The following is a 26747-nucleotide window of genomic DNA, read 5'->3' as shown; positions in this document are numbered from 1 at the left end:
CTATCTCTGGGCCAGTTAGCTTCATAGAAGTTGACTTTCTGTCCGGAACCAGTAGCTACCTAAATCCGGTGTGGATCATCTATCAGCAGTAATCCCACAGGAAGTGTCATGATCGGTCCCGGAATCATCCATCGCAGAAATAGTCGCAGCCTGTGTTCTGCTTTCAGCGACTTGCTCCTTTAACACTCAGTGTGTTAAAGTGGCATTGTTTTTAATCCCTCTGCTTTTTTTCCTATTGGCTTTTTTCTCGCTTTTTTAGTGCAGGGCAGCCCATCTGTACCTGCACTGTTCTCATCCTCCGCCGCAGTCGGACATGAGCCAGTTAGGCCCCTTTTCTTAATGATGTTTTGTCTCTAAATTAAATGCCTTTGCTTTAGAGTTTTAGATTTCAGAACTATCCTCCCTGAGGCAGCAACATTAATTATCTCTTCCTCCTTATCCTCAACAATGGTACCTCAATAGGTTCAGAAATCGAGGTTACAGGGCCATTGTCTGAACTCGATATGACCGTAATTCCATGCAGTGCAAAATTTCCCCATGGCCGTGAATCGCCTTGTGCATGTTCCCACATAAATTTAATAAGATTTTAATTGCAAACTGTAGTGTGGAAATAGCGGTTTGTAATTCGAATACACACTCACTTTCAACTAATGATCCCTCAGCATTGTCTTTGTCCGCAAAAAGCATAATGTGTTGAACTCAACCTGTTGCCAGGGGTACACGTATCGCTAGAAATGTGTTATTTTAAACCAACTGACATATCAAATGCAGTTTGCCTTTCTTGTTCTACTTGTGCTGCCTGTGCAACAATTTCAGTCTGTAGGGACTAGCACAGTTTGAGTACAGAGTTATTGTTGATCTTTGGAGAGTTGGAATGATCCTGCGCCCTAGCAGTTCTAGTTTCAGCGTTCTAAGTGCTGCCTCTTGCCGGGGATTGAGGTTGAAAATATGCCATAATTTCCCATTCATAAGCTGGGTGGCTGATTCTGTTTTATCCAAGGGTGGCAGAGCGTGGTGTAGAGAAGACACAGTATCACAAGTATGACACTGACACAATGGATACAATTTGTAAAACCTTTATTGAAAATGTTGGGGTTGGAGAAACTCCTATTTTGCCCTATAACTAAGATGGGAGTAGTCTCGACCATCAAACGATAAACAAAACGGTCTTAGTGGAGTCTGTCAAATCAAAATGGCTAACAAAAGCCTAATGCCTGCCCTATCTCTTGTACAAAAAGTGTAAAAAGGAGAAATGTATGCAAAGGAAAAATCAGTGTTCAAAAGAATAAAGGTAGTTGCACCAGCTATCCTCCTCACGTTAAACCTCGTGGAGTAAGGCTGTCCTTGTAGGCAGGATGACACACTCTGGATCAGTTTATGACACTCTATGCAGTTCCAAATCGTGGATTGAGGCCCACCTGGCCTTTCACGTTAAAGTCTCTTTCTTGACTTTCAAACGTAAAGCTGACAAAGGTCCCCCTCTGCCGGGCACAGACCTTACAGCACACAGATCACGTAGGTCCACCTCTGTCAGGCTCAGACCTCTCGCGTCGCAGTTAAACACAAACTTGCCAGGGGGCTCCCTTCTCCAAACCTATTGCACTTCAGGTCTCCCTCAATCGGGCTCAAACCCCTTTCGGATGTCAAAGACTTTCGAATGTGCGTGACTCTTTACAGACCACTGCAAGACCACTTTAACCCAAAGTTCGTTTACTCTCGCTTAATTTACTTTTGATGTTTGTTCGCTTTATAACTTCAAACGATATAACTTTCACAGAGATTTTCCAATGGGCTACTTCCTTTCGCTGGACCACTCTGTTACTTAGTATCGCTTATCTCACAGCTGCCTTTTTACTTCAAAGTTCATTCACAGGTCTGCCCTTCTTCGCGTCTCATTCACACATGTGCAGCCTTCACTTTTGATATAATGTTGCTACTTCATTAGTTGTAACACACACCAGTCTCTCAGATCGCTTGCAAACTCACCGGCTGTGTGTGCTTCTCTCTTATTTTGCTATTTCCAATTCACGAGTCAAGGTTTAGTACCACAAACTTGGCCTTGCCTCCCCAACTCTGCCGTTCACCCGGGAGAGTCGCTGGCGTCCTTGAAACACAATGCAATCTTCACTTGTTGGATCTGGCCTTCTCCACATGTCTTTTGTGGTCTGTCTGAGGCAACGACCGCCAGTAGGGAACCCTTTGGGGTTTTCGGCCTGAAGCTCTCGTCCCTTGGTCCGTTGCTCTGCTCCAGTAGGTGTGCCTTCGTCCCGGAAGTTCTGCTCGTACTCGTGTTCCGCCTTGCTCAGAGTGTGCCTTTATGTATTGCCTTTTATTCATGTTAGGAGAGCTAACTGGTATCAGGTGTATGCACTTAGTGTAAAGTGCCTGACTTCGCTTGACCCAATTAACGGGACATGTCCAGTACGATGTAAGAGAGTTAGTCTGATTACTCTGTCACCTTCTTCCTTGGCCAAGTGTTTGTGTAAAAAGGTGGGGGGGGAGTTAGGACTTCAGATAATCCTACAAAATAGGATGGGGTAGATGAACAAAAAAGGGGGAAATACTGCAGATGGGCTTTTATTACACACATTGTCGCATTTTTTTTTTTTTTGCTTTGTATTTTTCTGTAATTTTCACAAATGTCCTTCCAAAATAAACCCAGCCAAATATGAGGCACCGCACAGCAAGCAAATGACTTCCTTAGGCTTACCTTAACCTCACTGGCGAATGCTTAGCTACATCAGCCAAGCCTCCCCGCTGAACTGCAGACTGTGCACTTAAAATGCACACTGACGTGCAGCTCACAGCTTTTCACTTCCTTCTCCAGGCAGAGTTGTTGCACACAGATCCACTAGACAACCAGGAAAGGCAAGTAGATTGCAGAATACAGCTCCAAGAGTTACGCTTCAAACTAACACGGCAGTGCAGACTGTGCACTTACACATCCTTCCCATCCAAAACACTTTGTGGTGCAATCTTCGGATTTAAATCTGATCCCATTTCGGGAGCACTTGTGTCCTACACTGGATCATGTGACGAATCTGGAGTATTTGTCCCTTCTCCCCGAGGGGGAGCCACCCCCTTTGAGGCTAGGCAGGTGAGCCTGTTCCATAATACCCCTCTCCCTATGTGTCTGGGCAAGTGGGACCTCACTGGGAGTGACTCCTCCTTAGGGGACAAGGACTCCCGTTTCCAAAGAGAACTCCCTATGCAGGACACTTTATCTACATATATTGTACTGCCTTTCATCAAAAACACTGTGTCCTCGTTCTCTTTGGCTTTAGGTAACGTTGAATTCAGCACACCGTCTGAAGAAAACGGGAATACCCCTTAAGAATACATTCGTATGAAAGTGGGATGACTAGACCATAAGTGAGGAGAGTGAATAGTGCGCAGGAGAAATCCCCTGACGTCTGGACGCCGGGGATAGATGGAGCAAAGTTGACCCGCAGAACTTCGAGAAGCCGAGAATGCCAAGCACAGTTGTCAGTGGCCCGGCAAAGCAGTGGCCAAGCGCCCATCTAACAACGCAGAAACCTGGAAGACTGAGGGTTGACGGCTCCCATCTGCCGTCGTTTGCTGAATGCGTCCAGCTGCAGAGACCATTATGTGTGTGAAGCCCAAAAGAAAAAGCAACGTACTGGAGCGAACACTGAGCCCTGCAAGGTCACCCAGGGCAAACAAAGGTGGAGGGGTGAACTGCAGAAGCGGGAGGCCACCGGGGCAAAACATAGTAAAGAGAAGGGACTATGATTGCGATAATGGAACATTGAACCAGTATAATTCAATATCTGAGGAACTAGTCGAAAACCTTAAGAATAAGAATGATTGTGAATCATTAAAGTGGAAAGAAATATCCTGGCCAAGAGAGGGAGAAAGCCACAAGAAATAATTAATGTGGAATAGAAAGACCACTTAATGACAAACCGTCAAGTGTTCTGAGCTAAAAGTGCAGAGGGAACCAAACAAGGAGAGAGAGAGAGAGAGTGGATTTAAAAGACACAGAGTTGGGAACTCTCAACCCTATTAGAACACCCTAGTGGTGTTTTGTTTTCACAAACCTGATTGGCTAATCTGCGGGCTATACGAACTGGTATAGCCCGCAGATTCAATACAGCCTGGAAAATAATTGATGCTGGCTGTTGCCGTGTTTAACTTAATTACAGCGTTCACTGCACCACTTAGTGATTTGTTAGGGTAGGCTGCCTTTTATTGCATTTTACTTTTTATCATGCTGCATGGGGATTTACTTGGGGATTTTAATGTTGTCCCTTGGACGGTCGCTGTGCCGCAAGCATTTGATGCATTGAATTGGTGGGTTCGAGAGCGAGGAAGAGGAATACTTTGACGGCATATGCCTTCTCCTTTATTTGTTCTGTAGGGTGTTCAGGGGAATTAAAAGGCTGCTATTGTTTGGACACAAGCACAAGTATACATTCACGCACAGCTGGGCACAATAGTTGGTAGGCAATGTTTTATGTGCATCTGGCTAGTAGTTTTTACCAAGATTGGGTAGGGAGTAGACATTTTCACTGTGGGTTGTGGCTTCAAGTTAGTACAAACCAGTGTTTTGTTGGCAGACATAGTTTATTTCACCTGCTGTTGCTCGCCCCGTTTAAATTTAGTACAAACCTGTACAAAGCATTCGCCCAAGGGCTACGGACGAGCAGTGTGCACACCAGCATACAAATAGCCACCTGCTAAATATTTTGTATTTATTGTTCATTTGTAAGTAATGTGCAAGTACTTTGCCACCACTTTTGCATACCTGAAAAAACACACACCTGCATTTTCCCAATTAAATACTCTAAACACACACACCTAATTACCTCCCGCAATCATAGAAAAAAAAGGCACAACCAGGAAAAACACTTGCAGGGAATTTAACTGCCACCTTAATTTCTATGGCACCACACATTTGAATCTAAATGGATGTTTTTCTTTTATAGAACTACCTTTTCCACCCTCTAACCATTTTCCCAATGCAAAAGAATTTCTTTAGCATATATCATTTTTTTTCTAACTTAACTAAATACTGAGGCTGTTCTAATAGCTTCATAGACCTGCAGCGAAAGCCGTACTGGGCGTTCTGGTCCCTCACGCTCAGTACGGCCCTCGCTGCAGGTCTATGAAGCTATAATACTACACGGGAACAACATAATATAAAAGGAAGCTGTCTAAAAGAATATCTTGGAGAGCAATGATAAGAGTCATATTGCCAGGAAAACAAGATCTTTGAACAGTTGGGAAGAGCTACAAGAGCTTGTGAATAAAACCTGAGAAATGTATCAGAATAAATTATGATGAGAAACAGATTTTCTAAAAGAGAGACATTTACATATTGAAGATTGGTGTAGAACAAGAAAACCCTGAGAGAAAGTCTAAAGACAAATGGCCAACGGGAGGCGGTGAGAAGAGAAACAGTCTTTTGGCCACTTTTTGTTGTTACTGCTAGTAGGGTTGGGTAAATTTAGGTTTGGACTGAGGATATTTCGAGTTTGGACTTTGACAGATGAGCACCATTATTTAATTAAGTGCGGTAGGGAATCCCATTTAGCGATAGGGTGAGAGAACATCAGAATCCCCACTATGTGTCCGACTCCTCCTTCCGACCCACCACACTCATTATGATTTAAATTAAGGCCAAATGCATTGTTCATTGAGCCCTTTAAGCACAGAGACCACAGCTCCTAAGGAACAGACAGGTGTTAGGTGTTATCTTCCCGGCTGCAATTTACTCCCTGGAACTTCTCTACACTTCTGCATTCCTAATATGAATATATGCAGGGCCAGAGTCTTTTTGGTTGTCGTGGCCAGACTATTGAACTAACTCGCTCTGAAACTCCAGGCCCAGGTAGACCACAAAAGATTTAAGGGACTCAAAACTGCTCTTCTTTGCAAGAAGGCCACTTCAGTAGGGTCAGTAGCACGTTGCACAAGAACTAAAGCCAACTAACTACCATGGCCAAGAAAACCATGTCTCCCGATTCCCCAGTTGTTTCCTAATTGGATTACTACAACATTACATGAATTTGTTACATCTCTGGCTATATAAGACAGCAAGATTGGCTTTAGCCCTGAAACCCTGGGACACAACTTCACCAGCACAGACGGCACTACACGTTCCTCCGCAAAATACTGCGCACGCTCCTCAAAAGCCCATTTGAACATCAGACATTCCTGCATGAAAACTGACATTGTTCTACATCTGCACAGAAGGAACCAGAGGTCCACCATGCACATTTAAATCTCCACCCCAAACTTCAGAAGGAACAGGCATGGAGGTTGTGTCATGGCAGTTTTCAGGTCCACAAAATTGAATTTACTGCTGATTTGAAATCTGAGCCCAACCAGCCACAATCATGTTGGGACTTCCCAAGGCCTGGCTGTCCACAAGGTTGTGGAGGGCATTATATAATCTGTGTGTTTATTTCTGGTGCTGACTGAGGGCAGCCTGTACACTGTTCTGATTTATGCAGAGTCTTTCTTACTTGCTGGCTTGCTTGCATTGTGATTGCTAGGTAGTTATCATCTTCCCAGTCCTTTCCTTCACAGTGCTCTGAAGCGGACTGTACTCTTATTTGGCTTCTTTACAAAACTTCAAATAAATAAGTGTGATCTGTATACGATGTTGACATGTATGTACTACCTGCACGTGTAGAAAAAACGAAGGCTGGCATTTGTGCTGCCAATATACAAAACATTAGGGTCCCATAATTGTACATTACAAATAAAAGGCTTTTTGTCAGAGGGTATGTATGAAAATATTATTATTGTATATTATTTTATAGGTAGCACCGGGGCGGTACCTTTATGGTTTGCAATCCCTTACTCCTTTTCAAAGGTTGTCGTATTTTTTAGGGACGCACTGACAAGATTGAGCATCTTTTTGGGGTTTTTCTGTTTATAGTTATTGTAAATTTATGATATCTAAGTTATGTCCTCTCGATACTAATAGTTCTATTTTTCCTTATGATTTTCAGATATTTAGAGGGTATTTCCCTGATGATGGAGCATTGAGGCAACACACGCAGGATCTTAAAACAACATTGCCCTCATTGTATTGCCCTATATACTGTTTGATTTTAAAACATTATTTTCCCCGATTATGTTGAATTGTGTTATTAAATGACAAACAGCCATGGTGTCTATTGTGAAGGCATCATGAAGTAAGACACAGACAATAGATTCAACTTTCTAAGAAAAGCTTTATTTTAAATTCAGGATGGAGTAAGGCCTAACTTGCCCTATGCCAAGGTGGGAATTCCCTATCTAAAGAAAACCAAGGATAGTCAGTGTCCATAAATTCAAATGAAAAGTCTGTCTGTGTCTGTCTCTGTCCGAAACCTATACTTGCCCCTCTACAATGTGTAGTGATGTCGGCATCAAAATAAACAACGTTCAAAAGTTCAGAGCTTAGTCCAGCTCTTTGGCTTTCTTTCAGCTTCCACTTTTCTCAAGTTAAAAATAGTTCCACAAAGCACTCGAGCGTTCAACAGATTTCAACAGTTCCTCAAAAGGCCTTGGGATTTCCCTTCCCCAAGATTCAACACAGTTCGTAAAGTCTTATGGGGTCCTTCCCCAAGACAGTGAATACTTCAGCTGGCAAAAACCCAGAAGTCCATTCAAATCATCTTGCTCTGACGATTGTATCAGTTCAACGTCTTGTTCATTCTCAATCGGCCATTTGGTGCAGGCGCAGTTGTGGGACCACAAGGTCCACCCACAACAGGTCACACAATGGACAGCCCTACTTTTGTTGGTTCTTTTCAAATAGGGTTACTCGGTCTAGGTGTAGTTATCGGACCACCTGGTCCACCCATCACAGGTCAAACAACTGATAACCCTGTGCACTTTGCTGTACTTCTTTATTCTTCAGATGCAGACAACACAGGTTTTCCTCTCTCAACCTGTAGTCCTTCGGACTCTTGTATCTTGCAACAATACTCATTTCACATTCTTCTTGATGGTCCTTTTGGCTTTGCCACAACTTGTATCTCATACAATTCACTCTGTGGTAATTTCACCCTTCTCACCATATTGCTTTCACTGCTTCAATAAATATTGATAGTAGTTCAGCACGTGTTTTGCTTTGTTGCCATGTTCAACACTCTATGGTGTTTTAGTTCTTCTCACCAACTTGCGTTTTCCTTCTTGGCAGTCTTTTTGACTTTGCTTCAAATTGTATCTCATACCTTTCATTCCTTAATAGTTAACTCCTTTCTTCCTTGGCGGTCTTCTAGATTTAGCCACAAATGGTATCTCATCGTGGTAATTTCATCCTTATTTTCTCTAGGATCTACCATAACTGATATCTCATACAATTCACTCTGTGGTAATGTCCCCCTTTTCACCACCTGGTGTTCACTGTATCCTGCTTTCACTGCATTCATAAATGCTCAACATGGTTCAACACTTGTTTGGTTTTGTCGCTGTATTGAAAACTTTCTCAATATATCCTTTAGTTAGTTCGGTATTCAATATGGATCATTTCACCTTTCAGAAGTTCTTTTTATACTGGATCGCTTGTTCGTTATTCACGGTCATCTCATTTGACTTTCCGTAGCATGTACAATACATTTCAGTTTGTTTGGCATTTGGGTACTTTGGTTTTTCAGCCCCAAAACGCCCCGGTGTGAGTGTTCCCCTTTCCGCCCTCACCAGTAAGCGTCCGCTCCTCTAGGCTTTTCGGTTTCCTCTTCTTGGCTTTGCTTGCCTACGGGATTCCCAGCAAGCCGTGTGGACAGTTCACAGCCCGGCTCCTCCACGGCAGAAGCTGTCTAAAGCCACTCTCTCGCTCTGAGTGGCTGGCAGCACCTTGGAGGCTTTGTTACTCCACAGCTTCAGTTCTGGACACCAAAGAGGAGGAATGGCAGAGGTCTGGACCTTCTCACGACCAGTCTTGGCCCTGGCGTCTCCCTCGCACTTCTGCTTGTTCCAGCTTCTCTGCAGCCGGTTCCTCCATACGCTGCGTCCTTCGCCTGCTCTTTCTCTCCCTCCTTCTCCCTCTGCCGTCTCTCCCTATCATTCTTATACACCTGCGACTTGGTAACAGGCTGCAAGTGCAGGCCCTCCATATTGATTGCCTGGCATTGGTGAAGAGGGACATGCCTGGCTATTGTAGTGGAACTTCTCAAGAGCCCTCTTCCTCGTCTCGGTACCAAAGTGGTGTGAATGCAGGGAAGTGTGCAGAACACCGTTGTTCGCTCTTCGTTCCAGTCTTATGATGAAAGGTCTGTGGGACATTTTGGTCAGAATAAAAAGTCACAGGCTGACAATAGCCTACAAAGGCAGGGGGAATATTAGGTTTACTTGGACAATTCAAAGGTTTCACCCAAATGGTGTTGATTTCTCTTAGGTGATCTCTTCACCCTCTTAGTACAACCACAGCATCTCTGAGGGTCATTTTGACAGGATGAGGTAGACAGTAACCTGTAAAGGATGTTGGGACAAAGGGTTCATTGTGAAAGGGAAGGGGGGTGTAGCATGTCTCGCCCAAGGACGTCCTCTGCCCATTCTCCAAGTTCCCTCCACTCCGGTGATCCTCCCTCGCATATCCACCCCAAGGGTCAGGAACCAAATGCGATGGCCTTTCCCTGGCCAGAGGATGCCGGGGGAAAAGAAGTGAGTACGCCCTCAGGTTCCTCACACTACATGCCTCTTATCTGTTAAATGTAAAGCATTTCAATTTCTATAAATCTATTTTGTTTAACTGATAACAGGATCTTCGGTCCTGTAGGAAACATTTTGTGCTCACCTTATTCTTCTATTAAATCAAGATTCTTTTTGACTACGAACTCACTCAACTTGATGTTGTTGATTCACCTTCTTCTTGGTAATTATAAGGCGCCATCATAATAGGAGGTAAAATACTGGAACCTTTTGGTCCAAATTTGGGAAGAGTGCAGATTGTGCTCTGAGCAGGTTCTGCCCTGACATTCGATGTTGCGATTGTGAAAATATAGTGAAGTCATAGATGACATGCTCACCTGCACCCTTGATGTTTGCTAAGGAAGCTTCGCACTGTGGGGCTGTAGTGGGTTGTAATGTGTAACTGTGCTCATTGTGGTGCAGACGTTGCCTTTGCCACATTTCTAGTTGGTACAAATATTGTAAAACTAGCCTGCAATCGCACAACAAAGGACAATGAACATTGGACTTCGGATGTGATCCTCTCTCAACTACGTGCACTGAGTGACCCTCCCCAATGCTTCTTTCTCCCTCGTGCATGCAGTCTGATCGGATTGTCTCACCTGCCACACTGCCTCTTTCCCCAGTGCATACCTTAGTGCCAAGATATTTATTTCCATTGTCTTTCTGCATGGATCTAGAGTAACCCTTCCACCAGCAGACTGATGTGTCCACTTCTCATGTCTCCTTCACACCAGGTGCCTGTGGTACAGTTTGGGAGAGACGGGGAGTTTTCGGCCCTTGTTGTCATCTCAGAACATCGACTATACATGATGGAAATCACTGCTGAGGTCCGGTGAGTAGCTCTTTTCTGCTGTTCTCTTCTGTCCCGAGGCCCACCATTTACCCGTCCACTTGTCAGTTTAGCCTCTACTTCCCTCCCTGATAGTAACTGACAGACCTACCTTTCATAACTGCCCCTGCATACCTCTCCAGTGCGCCCTCAGCAGTGTAGCTTCTGCCCTCAGCTGTCTAACCCACCAACACCACCTGTGCTGCCTTATGCTATCTAACCGTACAACTCAAGCTCTGTTGCTCACTTCCCAACCACCCCGGCAATCCCATCTTAGTCTAGTTTCACCTACAGTCCTCCAACTCCAAGTCCCAGCACTGCCTATTCCGTTCTTCTGTATTTAAACTCTGCAGCTTTTCTTCTCCCACCTAAACACCATCTGCTGTCCTCTTCTGACTCTTAAACCAGCGTCACTGGATGTCCTTTGCTATTACATCTTTCAGCCCAATGTCTGCTGCCTACCCAGTTTTAGTGCACTGCCCATGTTGGGTAGCTGCGCTCCCTGCCCAATCTCACCGGCTCACATTTATGTCTGCAGTTGCTCTATGCTTGCACCAGCCCAGTTTCAGTATTGGTTAAAATAGCCTTCTCATGTAGCCACCTCCAGGAGGTGTGCTGGTTGCAAGGAGTTGTGGAGGTGTGCTGTGGTGGGTGGAGCAGCAGCTCTGGATGTGGGCTATTAGGGTGGCGCACTGGATATGCTGAATAGTGTTGGGGATACTAACTGTGGCGATAGTGCAGGTACTCCAGCTGCATGGGATGCGAAGGAGCACTGGCTACAGGAGATGGTCCGTGCGAGTACTGGCTGTGCGAGAGTGTGCCCTAGTGTTGGCTGTGGAGGATTCTGTAGAAACACTGCCTGTGGAGTAAAGTGTAAGAGCTCTCACTGCAGGGTTCTAGAGGGGAGCTGGCTGTGGAGAATGTTACAGGAATGCTGGCGATTTAGCTTAATGTGGGAGCACTTGATGTGGAGGGTGGTGAAATGCTTTAGGAGCACAGTTTCTGAAGGATGGGGTAGAAGTGCTGCTGTTTGAGATTGCTGGCGATTGTGGGGGATCGATGTGATTACTGTGAAGTTTGTACTGGGCGGCCGTAAATGTTGAATACTTTTTCTCGCGTTTTAGCACTTTTATTGTGGGGGGAGTCCCCCCGGGGGCCTCCCCAAATCCCTGAAGCCGAATTGATACCCCTGCCCCACTTACCATCTATATTGTTGACAAAACATGCTAAAAATCAGCCTCACATTAATGAGATTCGACATTTTTGTATGATGCTATTGTGGGTGGTACGTGAGACCAAAAGTTCCTTCCTAAACCTTTTGCCCAAGGACATGAGTATTTTTGATTTTCTCTGACCTGATTTACCTGATCCCTGAACACTCATCCCAGGCCTCATCATGAATGCATATTTTACTAGTGCCCCCTAAAAAATTCAAGGTCCATCAGGGTTGTGGTTCCCAGCTAGCTATGTGGGTTCCACTAGGTGGTGGGCACCGCCCTCTGTACACTAGAGGTATAATAGGTCTTTGGATTGCCAGAGTATATTTTAAATGTCCTTTATTCAAGTTCTATTCACAAATGACAGCCCCGGCACCCTGGAAAATCCATCTCATGCATACATTTTACGCAGCAGTAAAAATATTATAAAACTGTAAGGATTTGATGATAATAGAATCTTCGCCAACGGGGAAAATTGCTCTTTAACAGAATAAATAACTGAATCTCCTATGTGACTGCTATTAAATCACTAATAAACCAATAATGCCTCAGACACACAAATATACAACTCACCTTCTCTTGACCTGGAGGACCTCAATGTTTTATTTTTGTTTTTCTTTTAAATCAGTGCAACCCGCTCCTTATTCCAGACATCTCTACCTTGCACTTGCAATGCATTACCTAGATATCTTCTGACCACCAACTTGCCAGAAAATCTGGAACCCTCTTTGTGAACACTCCTAGCTGGCTTAATGTTGATTAAACTGCTAACATTTAATTCAGGTGCACACTTCGATCTGTCCGATCTACTCATGGCCTTGCCCCTTTTATTGAATATTCTCTGACAAACCCCTTGCACATCCACATCTGTAACAAGGGCTTCCCATCCATCCTGGACACAATTTGATATTGGGCTTTCGCCTCTTCAATACTTCGAAAAATTAAATGCAAGTGGTTGTGTGTGGTGCCAACCCATATTGGAATGCCCCTTCCTTATATGCCCCCACCAAATCACCATCTGTGCTCATAGCTATACAGATGACACCCAGGAGAGTGCTGTTAAATCCCTCCACACACCCATTTCCTTTTGGGTGACATAGTGAAGTTGATGAATGTTCTGGCCCATGTCCCCCAAAACTTTATTCAGTCTCTCCAGATATTAAATGGGGACCATTGTCTGTTATCACACGCCTGGAGAAACACTCTCTGCAACAGACGGAAATTTGATAATGCTCCCAGAGCTAATGTCTCTCGTCACACACACCTCTGCCCACTTGGACAGCAGATCCCCCACAACTATGAGATGCATAACATGTGCCCCTTTAAAATTCATTGGACCTAGGAAATTCTTGGTACAGCAGGAATAGTCATTTTTGGGCTGGCCACGTGATCATCACCTCATCACTTGTCATACACACTTGACACTCACCTAGTCTCCCCTCAATATAGGAATCCATGACAGGCCACCATAAATCCTTTTACCAAGCACCTTGGTTTACATATTCTTAAGAGATCCTCATTTCCAATTTGAACAAAGGTTTCGCTCATTCCTGAGGGTACTATTAGATGATCACCTCACCCCAGATGTGGTCCTTGCATGTTCTACTCATCTTAGACCCTCTTGTATCCTTTTAAACACTCTTCAACCCCATTTCAACGAACACTCTTCTCGCAAACCTTATTACCTTATTGTAAATCGCTTCCTCCTTACAACATTACGGCCTCTTCTCCTCCCTGAGTGCATTGGTCACATGTAAAATGTCTGTTATAGCAGAACCCCTCACTTAATCAGGCCTGTCTCCTTCGAAGCACATCGCTGCGTTCCTGTTCAAGGCATCGGCTACCACATTTCTGCGTCCATCCATTCTAGACTATCTTTTGCTGCACCCCATCCAACCCTTCCTATCAACTATGGCTACCAATGGTTTATGGTCGCTCACAATTATGAACTCTCTTCCCCACAATAGCTTTGAATTTGCTCACTGCCTATGTGCATGCTGGAGCTTCACGTTCCACCACTGAACATTTTCCTTCGGCTCCTTTGAGTGATCTGGATGCTAAAGCTATTGTGAACTGTTCGCTCCAATTAGTTTGCAGGAAAATCGCCCAAAACCACTTTCACCAGCATGTGTGTATAGCAATGTGCTCAAGCCTCGATTTAAAATCCTTTTGTTACTGGAGCCTCTTGCAGCTGCCTCTTTACGCCATGGAATTCTTCGTCACAATCATGCATTCTTCCATGCGAGTACCTTCAATGCCGTTGTCTTGTTCGCTAAATTCCTGATACATTTCCCAAAGAATTCCACCATCCCAAAGAATGCTGCATGTTCACTCTTGTCCTTTGGTGGTGGCATAGCTACAAATGGTATCAATTGCAACATGTCTGGGCCTCACCCTTTCAGTTGACCTCTCATGACCTAAATAATCAATTTTCCTGTTCAGAAATGTGTATTTGTCCATTGCGATGTTAACCCAGCTTCACCGAGAATGTTGAACTTGAACTCAGGTGCAAATTCTGCCATAATCTCAGTAGGCACTTCACCATATGCATGAGCAGAAATGTGGGCTCCTTTCAGCGTACAAAACAACTGCATTTATTAAGGTGTAATCTGGCTCCCAGCTCTGTCTCCACTCTGTTGATCTTCATCAGCGTGTGTGACTTTTGCCTGTACTGGACAAACCTCCACTTCACTCCTAGTCTGGCTGCCCATTGGACAAGATGAATGTTCCATGCACCCCTCTTCCCATTTCACTGTACCGCTTAGAGAACTTGGCCAGATGTCCTTTTTCCCCACACTCCCAACAGTTGATGTGAATGGCCAAGCTCTTTATCATTAGCCAATCAATCCAAACATCCACAACTGAAGCGCTGCTTAGGCACATAGCTGCATGAGTCTTCCTTTAATTTTTGACTTTTCTGGATATTTTTCCGTCTGTGCATCTCTTCGGGAAAGTCTGTATTCACCTCGTTCATGCTCATTGCATTCCCCTCCCCTCGCACCCTAGAGCCCTCGGAGCCTAGTTTCTTTAAACCGGTCTCGATGTATCCTATCAATGTCTCCAAAGTGGGACCTTATTCCCTCCACACTGCCACCCTCATCTTGTGATTGGCTCACGTGATTATTAACGGATGCCTTAGATGCTCTTTGCCGTGATCAGTGAAGCGCTCTTATAAACTCCTCATTAGTCTCTATCCTTCCTTTTTTGTTCTCTCGTCACAAAATAGTACCTTGCCAAGATTGTTTTTTCTTTCACCGTAAAATGTTTTTCAAGGTTCATAAGACTTTCCACAAATATATTAAGCTCTTATAGTCTTCTTGAAGTCTACGCTCAGGAAACGTATTAAAAGTAGTCTGTCCCTCATTCCAAAGGCAATGGTCTAACAGAGCATCTTTTCCGCACTGGGAAAATTGAACCCATACACCTCTAGGATGTATTTGAAGAACCCTTCCTTCCAATCCTTCCACGTTACTATGGGTTCCCTGGGGCATGTACGAACAAAGCTGGACCTGGTATATCTGCCATCTAACCGTGAATGTAAGCTTGGAGGAAACGTTTAATTTGTGGCTCACTATCCTTAACGTTGCTGTATAATCTGTGTATGATTGTGTACAGATTGTGTGTATCTGTTGCTCACGGTTGTTTACTCAACCTACCTCGGTGCTAGCTGCATGTTTCACATTTGTCTCTAAGCAACCATGTACTTTCAGGATACGCGCCGGCTCCTATGCATTTCAGCTACAGTTATTTACCATAACGTCCATGCGGGATATGCCGCTCTTCTATTTCAGTTACTCAGTTGTTTATCATTGCTATGCAACTGTGTATCCGTATGTGGTATGCCAGCTCTTCTTCCATTTCCTTCTAGTGGTGGTCCCTCTCCTTTTGACAGCACATCATCATGCGCCTCTCTCCTTAACTGTTCCTCCAACTACTTTTCTTGGCTCATCTCGAGCAACCTCTTTCTCTACCGCAAACTCCATTATTCCTGCGGAGCGCCTTTCAAAGTTTCTGATCGCCTCATAGTGAACAGAGTATGGAGAACAGCACCAGGGGCTGCCTTGTTAAATTCAACTCGTTGCCAGTTATAAGTCTTCGGATTGCGACTCAAGAGTGTATTTGAAGTATCCTTTATTCGAGTTCCATTCACAAATGACCAGCCCAGCACCCTCCAACATCCTACATGACTCTGCCCACATCCAACAGTTCCCTTCTCTGTGACCCTCAAATTCCCTTTTAGAATGAGATCACACATGTTGGATGTGCAATGCTTCAGGATCTATATTACACAGCTATACAAACATTGTACAACAGTGTAAGGATTTGATATTTATAGGATCTCCACAATGAGAAGTATAACTGAATAAATAACTCAACCACTACATCACTAATAAACTAATAACCCCTCAGACACCAAAGTATACGACGCAGTGAACACCTGTGCAAATCCAGAGTCCAATGACCAGTCGCTATTCCTCTTACGAGTCTGCAGCATACAGATATTGCCATATTGCACTGCCTGCGTAGGAGAGCAAGGGCTACAGTTGCCAAACCCAGATATGAGCTGTTATTGCCATCTGTATTCTGGATGCGCACCAGAGAGCCTAAGAATAACCTGACTAAGTTCAGTTTGGCAGTCCCGCAGGGCATTCAGCATGGGCCCGAATGGCCTGGCAAGACTGCCATGTTACCATGACCACTTGGGAACAGGTCATGCAGAGAGAAAGAGTTGAGCCATCTGAGGACGCAGAAAGCCACAACACTGGACGCGATTCCCGTGGCTTCCACGAGCCGTTCAAGACATGGCAGCTTTATAACGGGCCTTTTGTGGAGGATGGGGGAAGAGGCACTAGGATCTAAAATGATGGATAAAAAGTGAGCAGGTAATGGGATGGAGGGAACAACAGATGGAGAAGGCAGATGCAACGGGTCAGACTACAGAGAAATGTGAAACCTGGCCAAACTAACAGATTAGTGCCAGAAATCCTTGAACCTGATTGCCTAGGCCAAAAAGAGTTCTAATATATTTTAAACAAGTTAATTTTGCCTCTTAATTACTTTGACCAGGTACCAAATCAGTGTTCTCCATGATCTGACCTTCATTCCAGATGGGACCCTACCCCTATGTTCATTGCCATAGCACTTCCACTCGGCACATGTAGATTAGACGCAGCTCCCAATAAAACAGGGTCGGACTGGGCCCATCGGCGGCCCGTGGCCAATCCAAAATGACTTGGGAGGCGCGAGGGGCCGGTTTCTGAAGCACTCCTGGGCCAGCCTGCAGAGCCGCCTTGTGTTGCATTGCTCATTTGCTCTGCAGAGAGACACCAGGGCGCCAGCAGCCAGGTGTACTTACTTAGACATACAAGTGTTACTTTTTTTTAACAAAAACACTGGTAGCAGCTGGGGTGGGCGGTGCCAGGGCTGCCTCATCCCAGCCCGCTCCCAGTGCATGGTAATACGAGCGAGTCCCGGTCGGGCGGGCTATCCGCAGTTGCAATTTGCAACTTGCAAATCGCTTCAGTTCCTCGCTTGGCCTGGCCCACCTTTGATGTAGCCGGAACCTGGGCCTCCCACTGCTGCGCAGCAGACCTACGTCAAGTTTACGCAGGGAAGGCACCTGCCTATGAGCCCCGCGTCTCATTCACTCCAGGCGTGCAAGGGTTAAGTATTCTAAGCAATGGGTGGGGGGCGGAGGAGCCTTGTGCCGCTGTTTGCAAGACGCCAGGCAGGTTCTGGTTCAGTGCAAAGCGGTTTCTTGTGGGAGCAGGAGGTAGTCGTTGTGTGGCTTGAATAGAAATCCGTTCTTACCGTTACTTGTTTCAAGACCAATGTGCTGACACTGTTCAAATCCCGTGGAAGATGGGACATGGGTGTCATGCCTTTGTTAGGTTTACCTGCTTGTTTTTTTTCCTCAGTGTAACACATATCCGCCTGGTCCTACATAATAGGACTATTGGCAAGGTTTCAAATAATACATTCAGTAGCATCAGCGAGTGGGGTGCATTGTAAAATGTGTTTTGGGGAAGACCATGGTGAAATGTTGTTTTAATCTGGATATGTGTATTAATCCTGCGGAGGCAGTTTACCTGTAAGGGGAGTATTTCCTAAAAGCCTACAACAGAGCCAGGGCATGCATTCCTTAATAATCTGGAATGCCCTCCTGCTGGACAGCTGAAAAGGGAAGATAATTTATTTTTTCTGACCTTAGCAAGACATCTATTCACTGCTTCACTTATTGACGCAAACCCCTACTCGGGATGTAGTCAGTCCTGTTTTTGCTATGATGACGCGATTAATTTCATGGACGGGTACCAACATCCAGAATAATATTTAATTTCTTCTTAATTAAACAAACCTTTGCCTCCGGAGAAAATGCAGTCTTCTCCAGGGATCCCGTGTGGGACGGTGTCACAACACTGGGGAATATATGGTCGTATTTTTCAGCAGCGGTAGCAGCTTTCAGCTGCGAATGAACATGTGAAGAACTGGGAGGTGTAACATAGTCTTGTGTTAGAATTGTGTAATTTTACATTAAACCGTGTTTTTGTTGGGGATGTTATGTACAATATTCTCGTTCAAATTTCCTAATCCCACTACCAAGGACATGCACGCAATGCTGTGCCTAGGCATCCACACATGGCAATGGATACACGTGTAGTGTAGTCAACATTTTTTCATGGAATGTATGACTGTGCACATACATGTGATACATGGCAAAACATAGACAGCTAAGAATAATACACAGGTTGTGTGTGTTTATTTGCCTACCTATTTGCTGGCCATGTTAATCCCTATGGTCATTTCCACCCCCTCGCCGCACAAAACACATCCTATTGGGATCTATTCAGACTAGCTCTGTCAGATAGCAACATCTAACTTTGACCTGCCAGTGTTATTTCTAAGCAGTCTGCTGAGAGATAATGGCATAATTGCAACTGTAAGTGAGCTCATGGTATAAAAGCAATGTTTTAACCAGGTGTGCCTTCAGCCACTTGTTTTCTATATGCCCTTGCACTGAAGTCCTGATAAAAACAAGCATGACAAAGCCAACAGTTGTGGCTTGCATGTAGGTGTTCCATAGGTATTTGCCATGTACTGCTAATTACACAATTTCCCAGCTACTACCATCTTATATGCCAGTAGTACTGTTATGGCATTGCCTGGCAAATAGCTTTCGCTTGCCAACACGAAACCCAAAACTGCCAAAACTGCCAGCTTTCCCAGTGCAGGTTGAATTCTTGCGTTGCACTGAATGTGTTTGGTAGTGGATTGCTTGTGGTGTGGGGCTTTGATTGTTCGTAGCAGTCGGAAACATGCTTGAGGGTTATTCTAAAAATACATGTGATGTCTTGTCCTGGAAAAATACCTAATTGATGCAGCACTGGTGGATACATTCACAGATTGCCACTTGGGTGATAATCAAGTATTTGTTTGAATGTTGTTGGATTATTTTGTACATGATCTAATTTTTATTTATTATAATTTGCTGTGGGTGAATTGCTAAAACACACCCAACCATAAGATCTCGGTTAAGATGCGAATCACTGCAGTTAGTGTTAAGGTGGCGGCTTTCACAGCAAACGCATTTAGTTGGTTCATAACAACAGATGCACACATTTAGCTGCTTGGATGTCTCTAGGCAAGGCATCCCTGGCGGCAGCAATATTCAGGAATAGAGGACCACGTTCTCATTCCAATTTCCCTACTTGCCCCTTCCTATCCATCCATCCATCGTCACCCTAACCCTCCTTCCCTGCTGGGGTTGCAGAGCCCTGTATAAGCATCGACTTCCAGCAGGTCCCAAAACCGCAGTGGGGGTGGTTGGTTCATGCCACTCCTGCGACTCAGAGCTGTGGACCCTGTCACAGATCTGTATACAAAGTTGTTATTTTATGAGTTGTGTTGTAATGTAACGGACACATGAACCCTCCATAAGTAGCATTTTCTGCAAAGTCGTGAATTGGCGCGATTCTCGTAGGATGGTTTGAGGGCCACTTTTTTTGAGGTGAGGGGTAGGCCACTTTTTGAGGCGAGGAGTGGGCCACTTTTATTTTGGTGTCCGGGCGTATTTCTTGTCCCAGTCCGACCCTGCCATCAGATAGTAGAAACGCTCCATATAAGATAGCAGAAACATGTAATTATAAGGTTAAACAAGACAGTGGCACTTTTGCATTGTTTGCCAACTGTTTATCTTGTGTTTGGGGAGCCCTGCATTAGTGAGCTGGCAGGAGGACATTTTCCATGGAAATATGGAGCCCAAGACAGTGGTGTGGTGGTGCTGGTGGTGGTGGTGGTCATGGTCACCAGTGATTGGGCGCTGGATCTTAATGAGTAGTTTCACTTGGTAATTTGCTCGTTTGATGGCAGTGCTATCGTGTATTCAGGCTTGAGTTGGTGCTCACGAGTCCCCATAGGCGTTGGTGGCGCTGGTAAAAGGTGATGTAGGATGATGGTCGTGGTACACCTGCATCATGTGCGAGCATTCAGCTTGAGACTGCTATTGCACTGCCTACGGTCTGCCCATTGCACCGCCTACGGTCTGCCCATTGCACCGCCTACGGTCTGCCCATTGCACCGCCTACGGTCTGCCCATTGCACCGCCTACGGTCTGCCCATTGCACCACCTACGGTCTGCCCATTGCACCGCCTACGGTCTGCCCATTGCACCGCCTATGGTCTGCCCATTGCACCGCCCATGGTCTGCCCATTGCACCGCCCCTGGTCTGCCCATTGCACCGCCCCTGGTCTGCCCATTGCACCGCCCCTGGTCTGCCCATTGCACCGCCCCTGGTCTGCCCATTGCACCGCCCCTGGTCTGCCCATTGCACCGCCCCTGGTCTGCCCATTGCACCGCCCCTGGTCTGCCCATTGCACCGCCCCTGGTCTGCCCATTGCACCGCCCCTGGTCTGCCCATTGCACCGCCCCTGGTCTGCCCATTGCACCGCCCCTGGTCTGCCCATTGCACCGCCCCTGGTCTGCCCATTGCACCGCCCCTGGTCTGCCCATTGCACCGCCCCTGGTCTGCCCATTGCACCGCCCCTGGTCTGCCCATTGCACCGCCCCTGGTCTGCCCATTGCACCGCCCCTGGTCTGCCCATTGCACCGCCCCTGGTCTGCCCATTGCACCGCCCCTGGTCTGCCTTTTGCACTGCCTATGGTCTTTGGTTACTGCAGCAGCAGAGTATTGACGACCTTTGCTCCTCGGAATACATTTGGGTGTCATTGCTGCTGGAGTGAACAAGGAGTGTGGTGTCCAGTCGTGTTAATGACTTATTGCATGTTCAAGAAAGGAGTCAGATCCGGGCTGTAATGACTTACAGGTGATGACTTTGAGGAGTAGAGACCGGGTTTGACCGGTTAGGTGTATTTGCTGACCAAGAATTTCAAGAAGCTAAAAGTGAGTCTTGAAGTTCATGTGGCTGACTTGTATATTCACAGCAGAGTGGTTTGGGGAAAGGGCTGAAGGCCACCATTGGGTCCAGGAGAATGTGCAAAGTGGGCGGGAAGAATCTACAGTGGGCAATCTGTAGTCAGAGTCATGTGCGCAAATCGGGTCCCGTGTCTGTGGTGGATTCTGGATTTATACATGCTTAGTGTGGTGTTAGTCTGTGAATACATGTAGTTGCCACACTACTTTCCCAGAGGCCTGGCTGAGGATTCATATGGGACGGTAAATGGTAGATTTATTTTTTAGGAAGGGTCAAGGACTGTGTTTGATAGCATGAGATGAGCAGGATACTGCTGGAAGGGCCAAGTCTAGAAGCTGAGATTGTTTGATTACAAGGGCATTTGCAGGGCCAAAGTACCCATATGAGGTGGTGTTAGGGGTCAAAGGTGTCTGTGGAGACGTGGGGTGGGGAGTGGTCGTTGGTGCATTTTTGGGTGCCTTCTGTTATCTCAACAAGCGATGTTTAGTTTGGAGCAGAGATTTTCAGATGTAGAATGGGTGCTGGGGATGGGGCGGAGTTAAAAGTAAGGATTAGATAGGCTGGAATAGTTCTCGCCATGTGTAGTTGGCATCCTTCCTTTTAAAGATGGCATCTGTTTTTCATAGGGATGTGTCATTTGCAATAGGTTCTCCAGGCTCAAGGGGGGTGGGATCCCTTTTTAATCAAGTTTTTTTCTTGTGCCCGGTGGCCTAATCTTCCCCATGGTGCACATGTCTGTGTTGGGAGATGTCTCAGTAAAACCAGGTAGCATTGAAGATACTGGGGCATGATGTCTGCAGGAAGCATTTAGTGTTGCTGGCAGTTTGAGACCATGCAGGAAAGCGGTGTATGGTATGGTGTAGCAGAGCTGGCGGGTGTGGATGGTGTAGCAGAGCTGGCGGGTGTGGATGGTGTAGCAGAGCTGGCGGGTGTGGGTGGTGTAGGAGAGCTGGCGGGTGTGGGTGGTGTAGGAGAGCTGGCGGGTGTGTATGGTGTAGGAGAGCTGGCGGGTGTGTATGGTGTAGGAGTGCTGGCGGGTGTGGATGGTGTAGGAGTGCTGGCTGGGGGACAATGGTTGCTGTAGTGTGGGTAGGTGTGGCACTTGAACACTGGCTTGGGTGCTTCCTGGGTTGGAGATTGTAAGACTTACCAGAGTAATTTCCATCTTATTTCCATCCAAGGGGCCCGCCTTCACGTTGGCTTCAGAAGATTGCCACACATCAGCTGACTTCTTTGATGCACGTGGAGTTTGGCCTTTGGAGCCAGGTCCTGCACTTGGACTTTGAAAATCCTCAAACTTCCTACAGCCTGCTGATCCGGAACCAGATCCGCTGTGAAAAGTTCTACCAGTGCTTTCGAGGTAAGAAACAAGACCTTGGAGAGGCATGCAAAGGGCTGTGGAGGGACTTTGCAGTATGAAACTTAAATACTGAAATTCACCAGGTAGCAACCCAACCATAATGCGCCCCTGCTGTAAACTGCTCAAGACGTCAGACATTAAGATATTTCTCACGCGCTATAGGCTTCTGAAAAGGATTATGGTAAATTTGGGTTGTGTATTTGAGTAAGCATTCAAGAATAAACTAAAACTCAACATTAACATTCTGGCGTGCTCTTGTTTTTCCTCATGCCCTATGAATTGTGAAGTCCATGTTCCTCCTTGAACTACGTATGGCAGGGGCTTGTTGGGTGTGTGGAGTGTTAGGGGCGTTTTCCTAAATCCTACTGGTAGTAAGACTTTAAGATATCCCAGTGGTTTGTAGATCTCCAACTCTTAGTATCAGTATGTACTATCTCAGGACCTTGGTGGAGTTGCAGAGCAGTCAAGCTCATCTTCAGAGGAGGGAAGATGTGAGCTGTAAGGTAAGTACACTGAACAGCAAAGAAGTGCTTACTTATAGTTTATATAAAATTATATATTTATTATATATCCAACAAAATCACTTTAACTACTTTATACGTTTACACTAGAACACTTCGGAATACTTGAGAATACACTTCAAAGGACACTTGACACTTTCACTTTTGTTTGTTCGCGGTTACATTTGTAGCAACATTAGAAAGGGAAAAGACAAATGTATCGTATTATTGGTTATTACGCGCACCTGCGGTTTCTAACCGTTTATATGGTAATACATTTACTCTGCAAACACATAAAGGAAAGTTACTTTAAAGGAGAAAAATGGTTAGTGTAACATTAGCTTGGTTCAAGGTTCTAGAGAGGATTTTGGATTGTAAGTCTTTTGTCCAAAAACACAACCCTAGCGAAAGGCAATTCAGAGAGGGTGCAACGTCTTGACAAGCAGCAGAATACGAACAGTTCCAGAGTATTCCTTCCAGTCTCTAGTGTTATAGAAGCAGCAGGTTAACAACTAACAAGGGAAACCTGAGAAGGAGTCGATGAAGGGACACAAGCAGCGGCTTCAGTCCAAGGTAAGAGGAGGTGACCCTGGACACCTCTAGGGGCACTCCAACGCTCTGGAGTGACTCCTTGGAATCAGGCAATCAATACCTTTTCCCCCCACACGTTAGAAGAACATTTTTGTTCTGGATGCTCCGCGATGTTGCAGCTCTGGACCCGACCTCTGGATTCTTTGGTCTGATGACTGAAGACAGGACAATGGACGGGATCTCTCAGGAGCAGTCTCCAGGGGGACCTGTGGCATGACTTTCACCAGCTTCTTGGTTCACTCTGCAGCGCCAACAAAGGACATGGATCGTCCGGTCAATCTTCTTAGCTTCCTGCAGTCCTGCGCTCTGGGTGAGTTGGATCGGATCTCTGGAGTGTCCATATGCGTTCAGCAAAGATTTGGACAGATTCAGCCTTTCCACGATGATGCACGTGAAATGGGCAGCAGGTCTCCTCGTATTGAGGTTGCACAGCACTGGAAACTCATAGGACCTCTGGAGATGACTCAATTCAAAGTTCGTCTTGGGACTGGTTGTTCCCACCAGCTAAAGGGAAGGAGCTGTCCTCTTTGGAGCTCCTCTGTCACATAGAAAACTGGGCAGGACAGCAGTGGTCGCTTCAGTGTTGCAAAGAATCTGCAGGCGTCTTTGGTCGTCTTTTTCGATTACTTCAGCTTCCAGTGGTCGACTTGTTTTTCATTTCAGAAGACTCACCTTTTATACAATTCCAGCACACACTCCTCTGCAATCTCTCCGCATTTTACAGAAAGGGGTGTTTGGCTGTTCAATCAGGATAGGGAGACCCCCTCTGGGAGCTGGTCCTATTCAGGCACTGGTGGAAGGCTCCTCCCCCACTTCCTGCCTGCCCAAACATTCTGGAGGCTAGGCAGGGATACCCAAGGATTCCTGCCAAAGAGACAGACAGACAGACAGACAGACAGACAGACACACACACACACACACACACCCCCCCCCCCCCCAATGGTACTTGGGTGCCCCTATTGTGCACTACCGAGGCTATAGCCTGCAGTATAGAAATTACACAATAGTTGGTAGAATACGTCCACTGCCACCAGCCATAACAAGGAGATTGTCTATGTGACTAAAAAAGAGAGAAGTGGGATACTAAGTATCCCTTTGGCACTCCACTGAAGGTGGTGTGTGCCAATATAGTTTTGGGAGAGATACTAAGGATATTCTATCCTTAAGAACTGTGGTTACTTGAGGATATAGAAACATAATCTTAAAGGAGGGCCCTAAGCATCCCCAGCAACACTACCCATAAGGAACTGTGTTCTGCAGTACTAAAGACACAGATGCCTTTAAGAGCTATGGAGCAGACAGTCTCCACAGTACAGGTAGAATACAAAGAATAGAGTTCCAAAAGCCAGAGCCCACAAGAATGAATGAGTGGAAAAAGGCTCCACTCATTCAGGAATGAAAGAAAAAGGTCCAGATGTCCAGCAAAGTGCTGGGGGGGGGTCTCACTAGGAGAGGGGGTTAAGCATACAAATGCAAAATCTCCCTATCCTGGAGTGTATCATTCCCTCAGTTTGGTGCATACAGTATGTATCTGGGGTACTCACTGCAGTGTTGGGGATTGGGGATCACAGGGCCACGGGGTCTTGGACTGATGGGGTGCATCCTGTTTTTCTTTGGATGTTTTTTTCTTCATTCTCTGTGAAAACTGTGGTCGTATGTGATGTCCTGTTTTTCTCAAAGGCTGTGCATGGCAGCGAAGTGCCGTGTTGTAGGCTAGAGGATGGGACTTTATAGACTTTTGGGGGGCGTGACCGCAATGCTCTCTGATGTAAGCCACAGAGGAGGTAAATAGTGCCTCTGCCACATTAGACTAATCATTCTCTAGTATTCTGTGTAATAACAGAATCCCTTTGCGACCATTGATACAGACTATTACATACTTATGTAAAAACTGCCCAGAATTCCTTTTTTCCTGGAAGGGTGAGAATCCTCCCTCCCCCATGGAAGCAAACACCATGGAATACCTGGAAAGACAAGACTCTGTGAATGTGCCTGTGGACACCCCATCTGAGTTACACAGTAAGCAAAGCATGAAAGGAATTGGACTGTCTGTCATGGGATTAGGCTTATGTTTGGCAGACAACTAATCTTTGTGTACCTTGTTCAGCTCGATACAGCTGCGTGGTCTACTATGACTGGAACACCCTGTAAATAAGAGACTGCTTCCACACTCTGGCTCACACCCACAGGTGGTGTGCGGGGCACCAGGCTACCATTCAGCATTGGTCCGCTGGAGCACAGAGCTCCATCAGACCTTATCCGCATACTCTACACCGAAAGGAAACCAAGATAGCAGCCAGCCATGAGAAAGGCACGGCCGCGGACTCTAGCGACTGCATTGAGGGATCTAGCACAGCTGTTGGTTTTGTAGTTGTTACTGAGAATTTTCATTTCTGTGCTAATTTCCTCCCACCTTAGAGACCCCCAGCTCTTTTGATGGACTAAGGACTTTTTCATTTTAACTTGTGAGTGATTGGGACATTTTTCTCACTCTCATGTGTTTTTCCCTGATTAGGATTTTGTTTTCACTGTTTTTGGAGTCGGAAAAACTCCATATACATCTTCTTTTGATATAGTGACACCCAGCACCTTCAGTGCAGTGTCACTGAGAAGTCATTTGGATTTCTCTTAAGGTTTAAATCGATTTTCTTGTGTGAACTACAGTTCCCAAGAATAGTAATGTGAAATTGATCTTAACTTTTTCTGTTTGTATGTCCAGCACATACCATCTTATGTGGGGTGCTGGGGGGTTACTTAGTAACCCCTTATCCTACTTTCTCACCCTCACTAATTTAAATGGCTGGTGGCAGTGGTTTAATTTTTACTACCAGTGTGCTTTTTTACCACAGGCTGAAACCTCAGCTGCAGTACAACACCTATGGGTGACCATTTTGTCAAAATGGCCCTGGTCGTCTTTTTTTGCCATTTTCTGTTTGTGAGGTCTTTCTTGGCTTTTAGTCTGTGCGTTGACAGATTTAAGCCCTTTGTGTGTTTTGCCCACCACTGGCTCCGGTATGTCTGAAAGGACAGGACAGGACATGAGGGAGGGTCGCAAAACTTTCCTGTCCTTTGTCTCTAGGAGTGCCTACATACACCAGTCCTGATTGGTCGGCTGGCTGTCCTAAAAGGACAGGCACCCTTCTGTGTGATTGACAGCCTAGGGT

At 45.8% G+C, this 26747-nt stretch overlaps 1 protein-coding gene across 5 annotated transcripts in view; it reads left to right on the top strand.

Moving 5' to 3' along the window:
• Positions 1-26747, top strand: part of STK11IP (serine/threonine kinase 11 interacting protein) — a 771273-nt gene that overhangs the window by 648693 nt on the left and 95833 nt on the right. For all 5 annotated transcript variants that reach the window (XM_069616954.1, XM_069616950.1, XM_069616952.1 and 2 more), the window contains exons 21-22: positions 10389-10486; positions 22314-22492. In XM_069616954.1, the coding sequence (XP_069473055.1) occupies positions 10389-10486; positions 22314-22492 (277 nt within the window). The remainder of the gene's footprint in view (positions 1-10388; positions 10487-22313; positions 22493-26747) is intronic.

This window comes from Ambystoma mexicanum, chromosome 9, assembly GCF_040938575.1.
Source record: "Ambystoma mexicanum isolate Mex_15411 chromosome 9, UKY_AmexF1_1, whole genome shotgun sequence".
NCBI classification, from domain to species: Eukaryota; Metazoa; Chordata; class Amphibia; order Caudata; family Ambystomatidae; genus Ambystoma; species Ambystoma mexicanum.
This window is presented reverse-complemented; position numbering and strand designations above follow the sequence as displayed.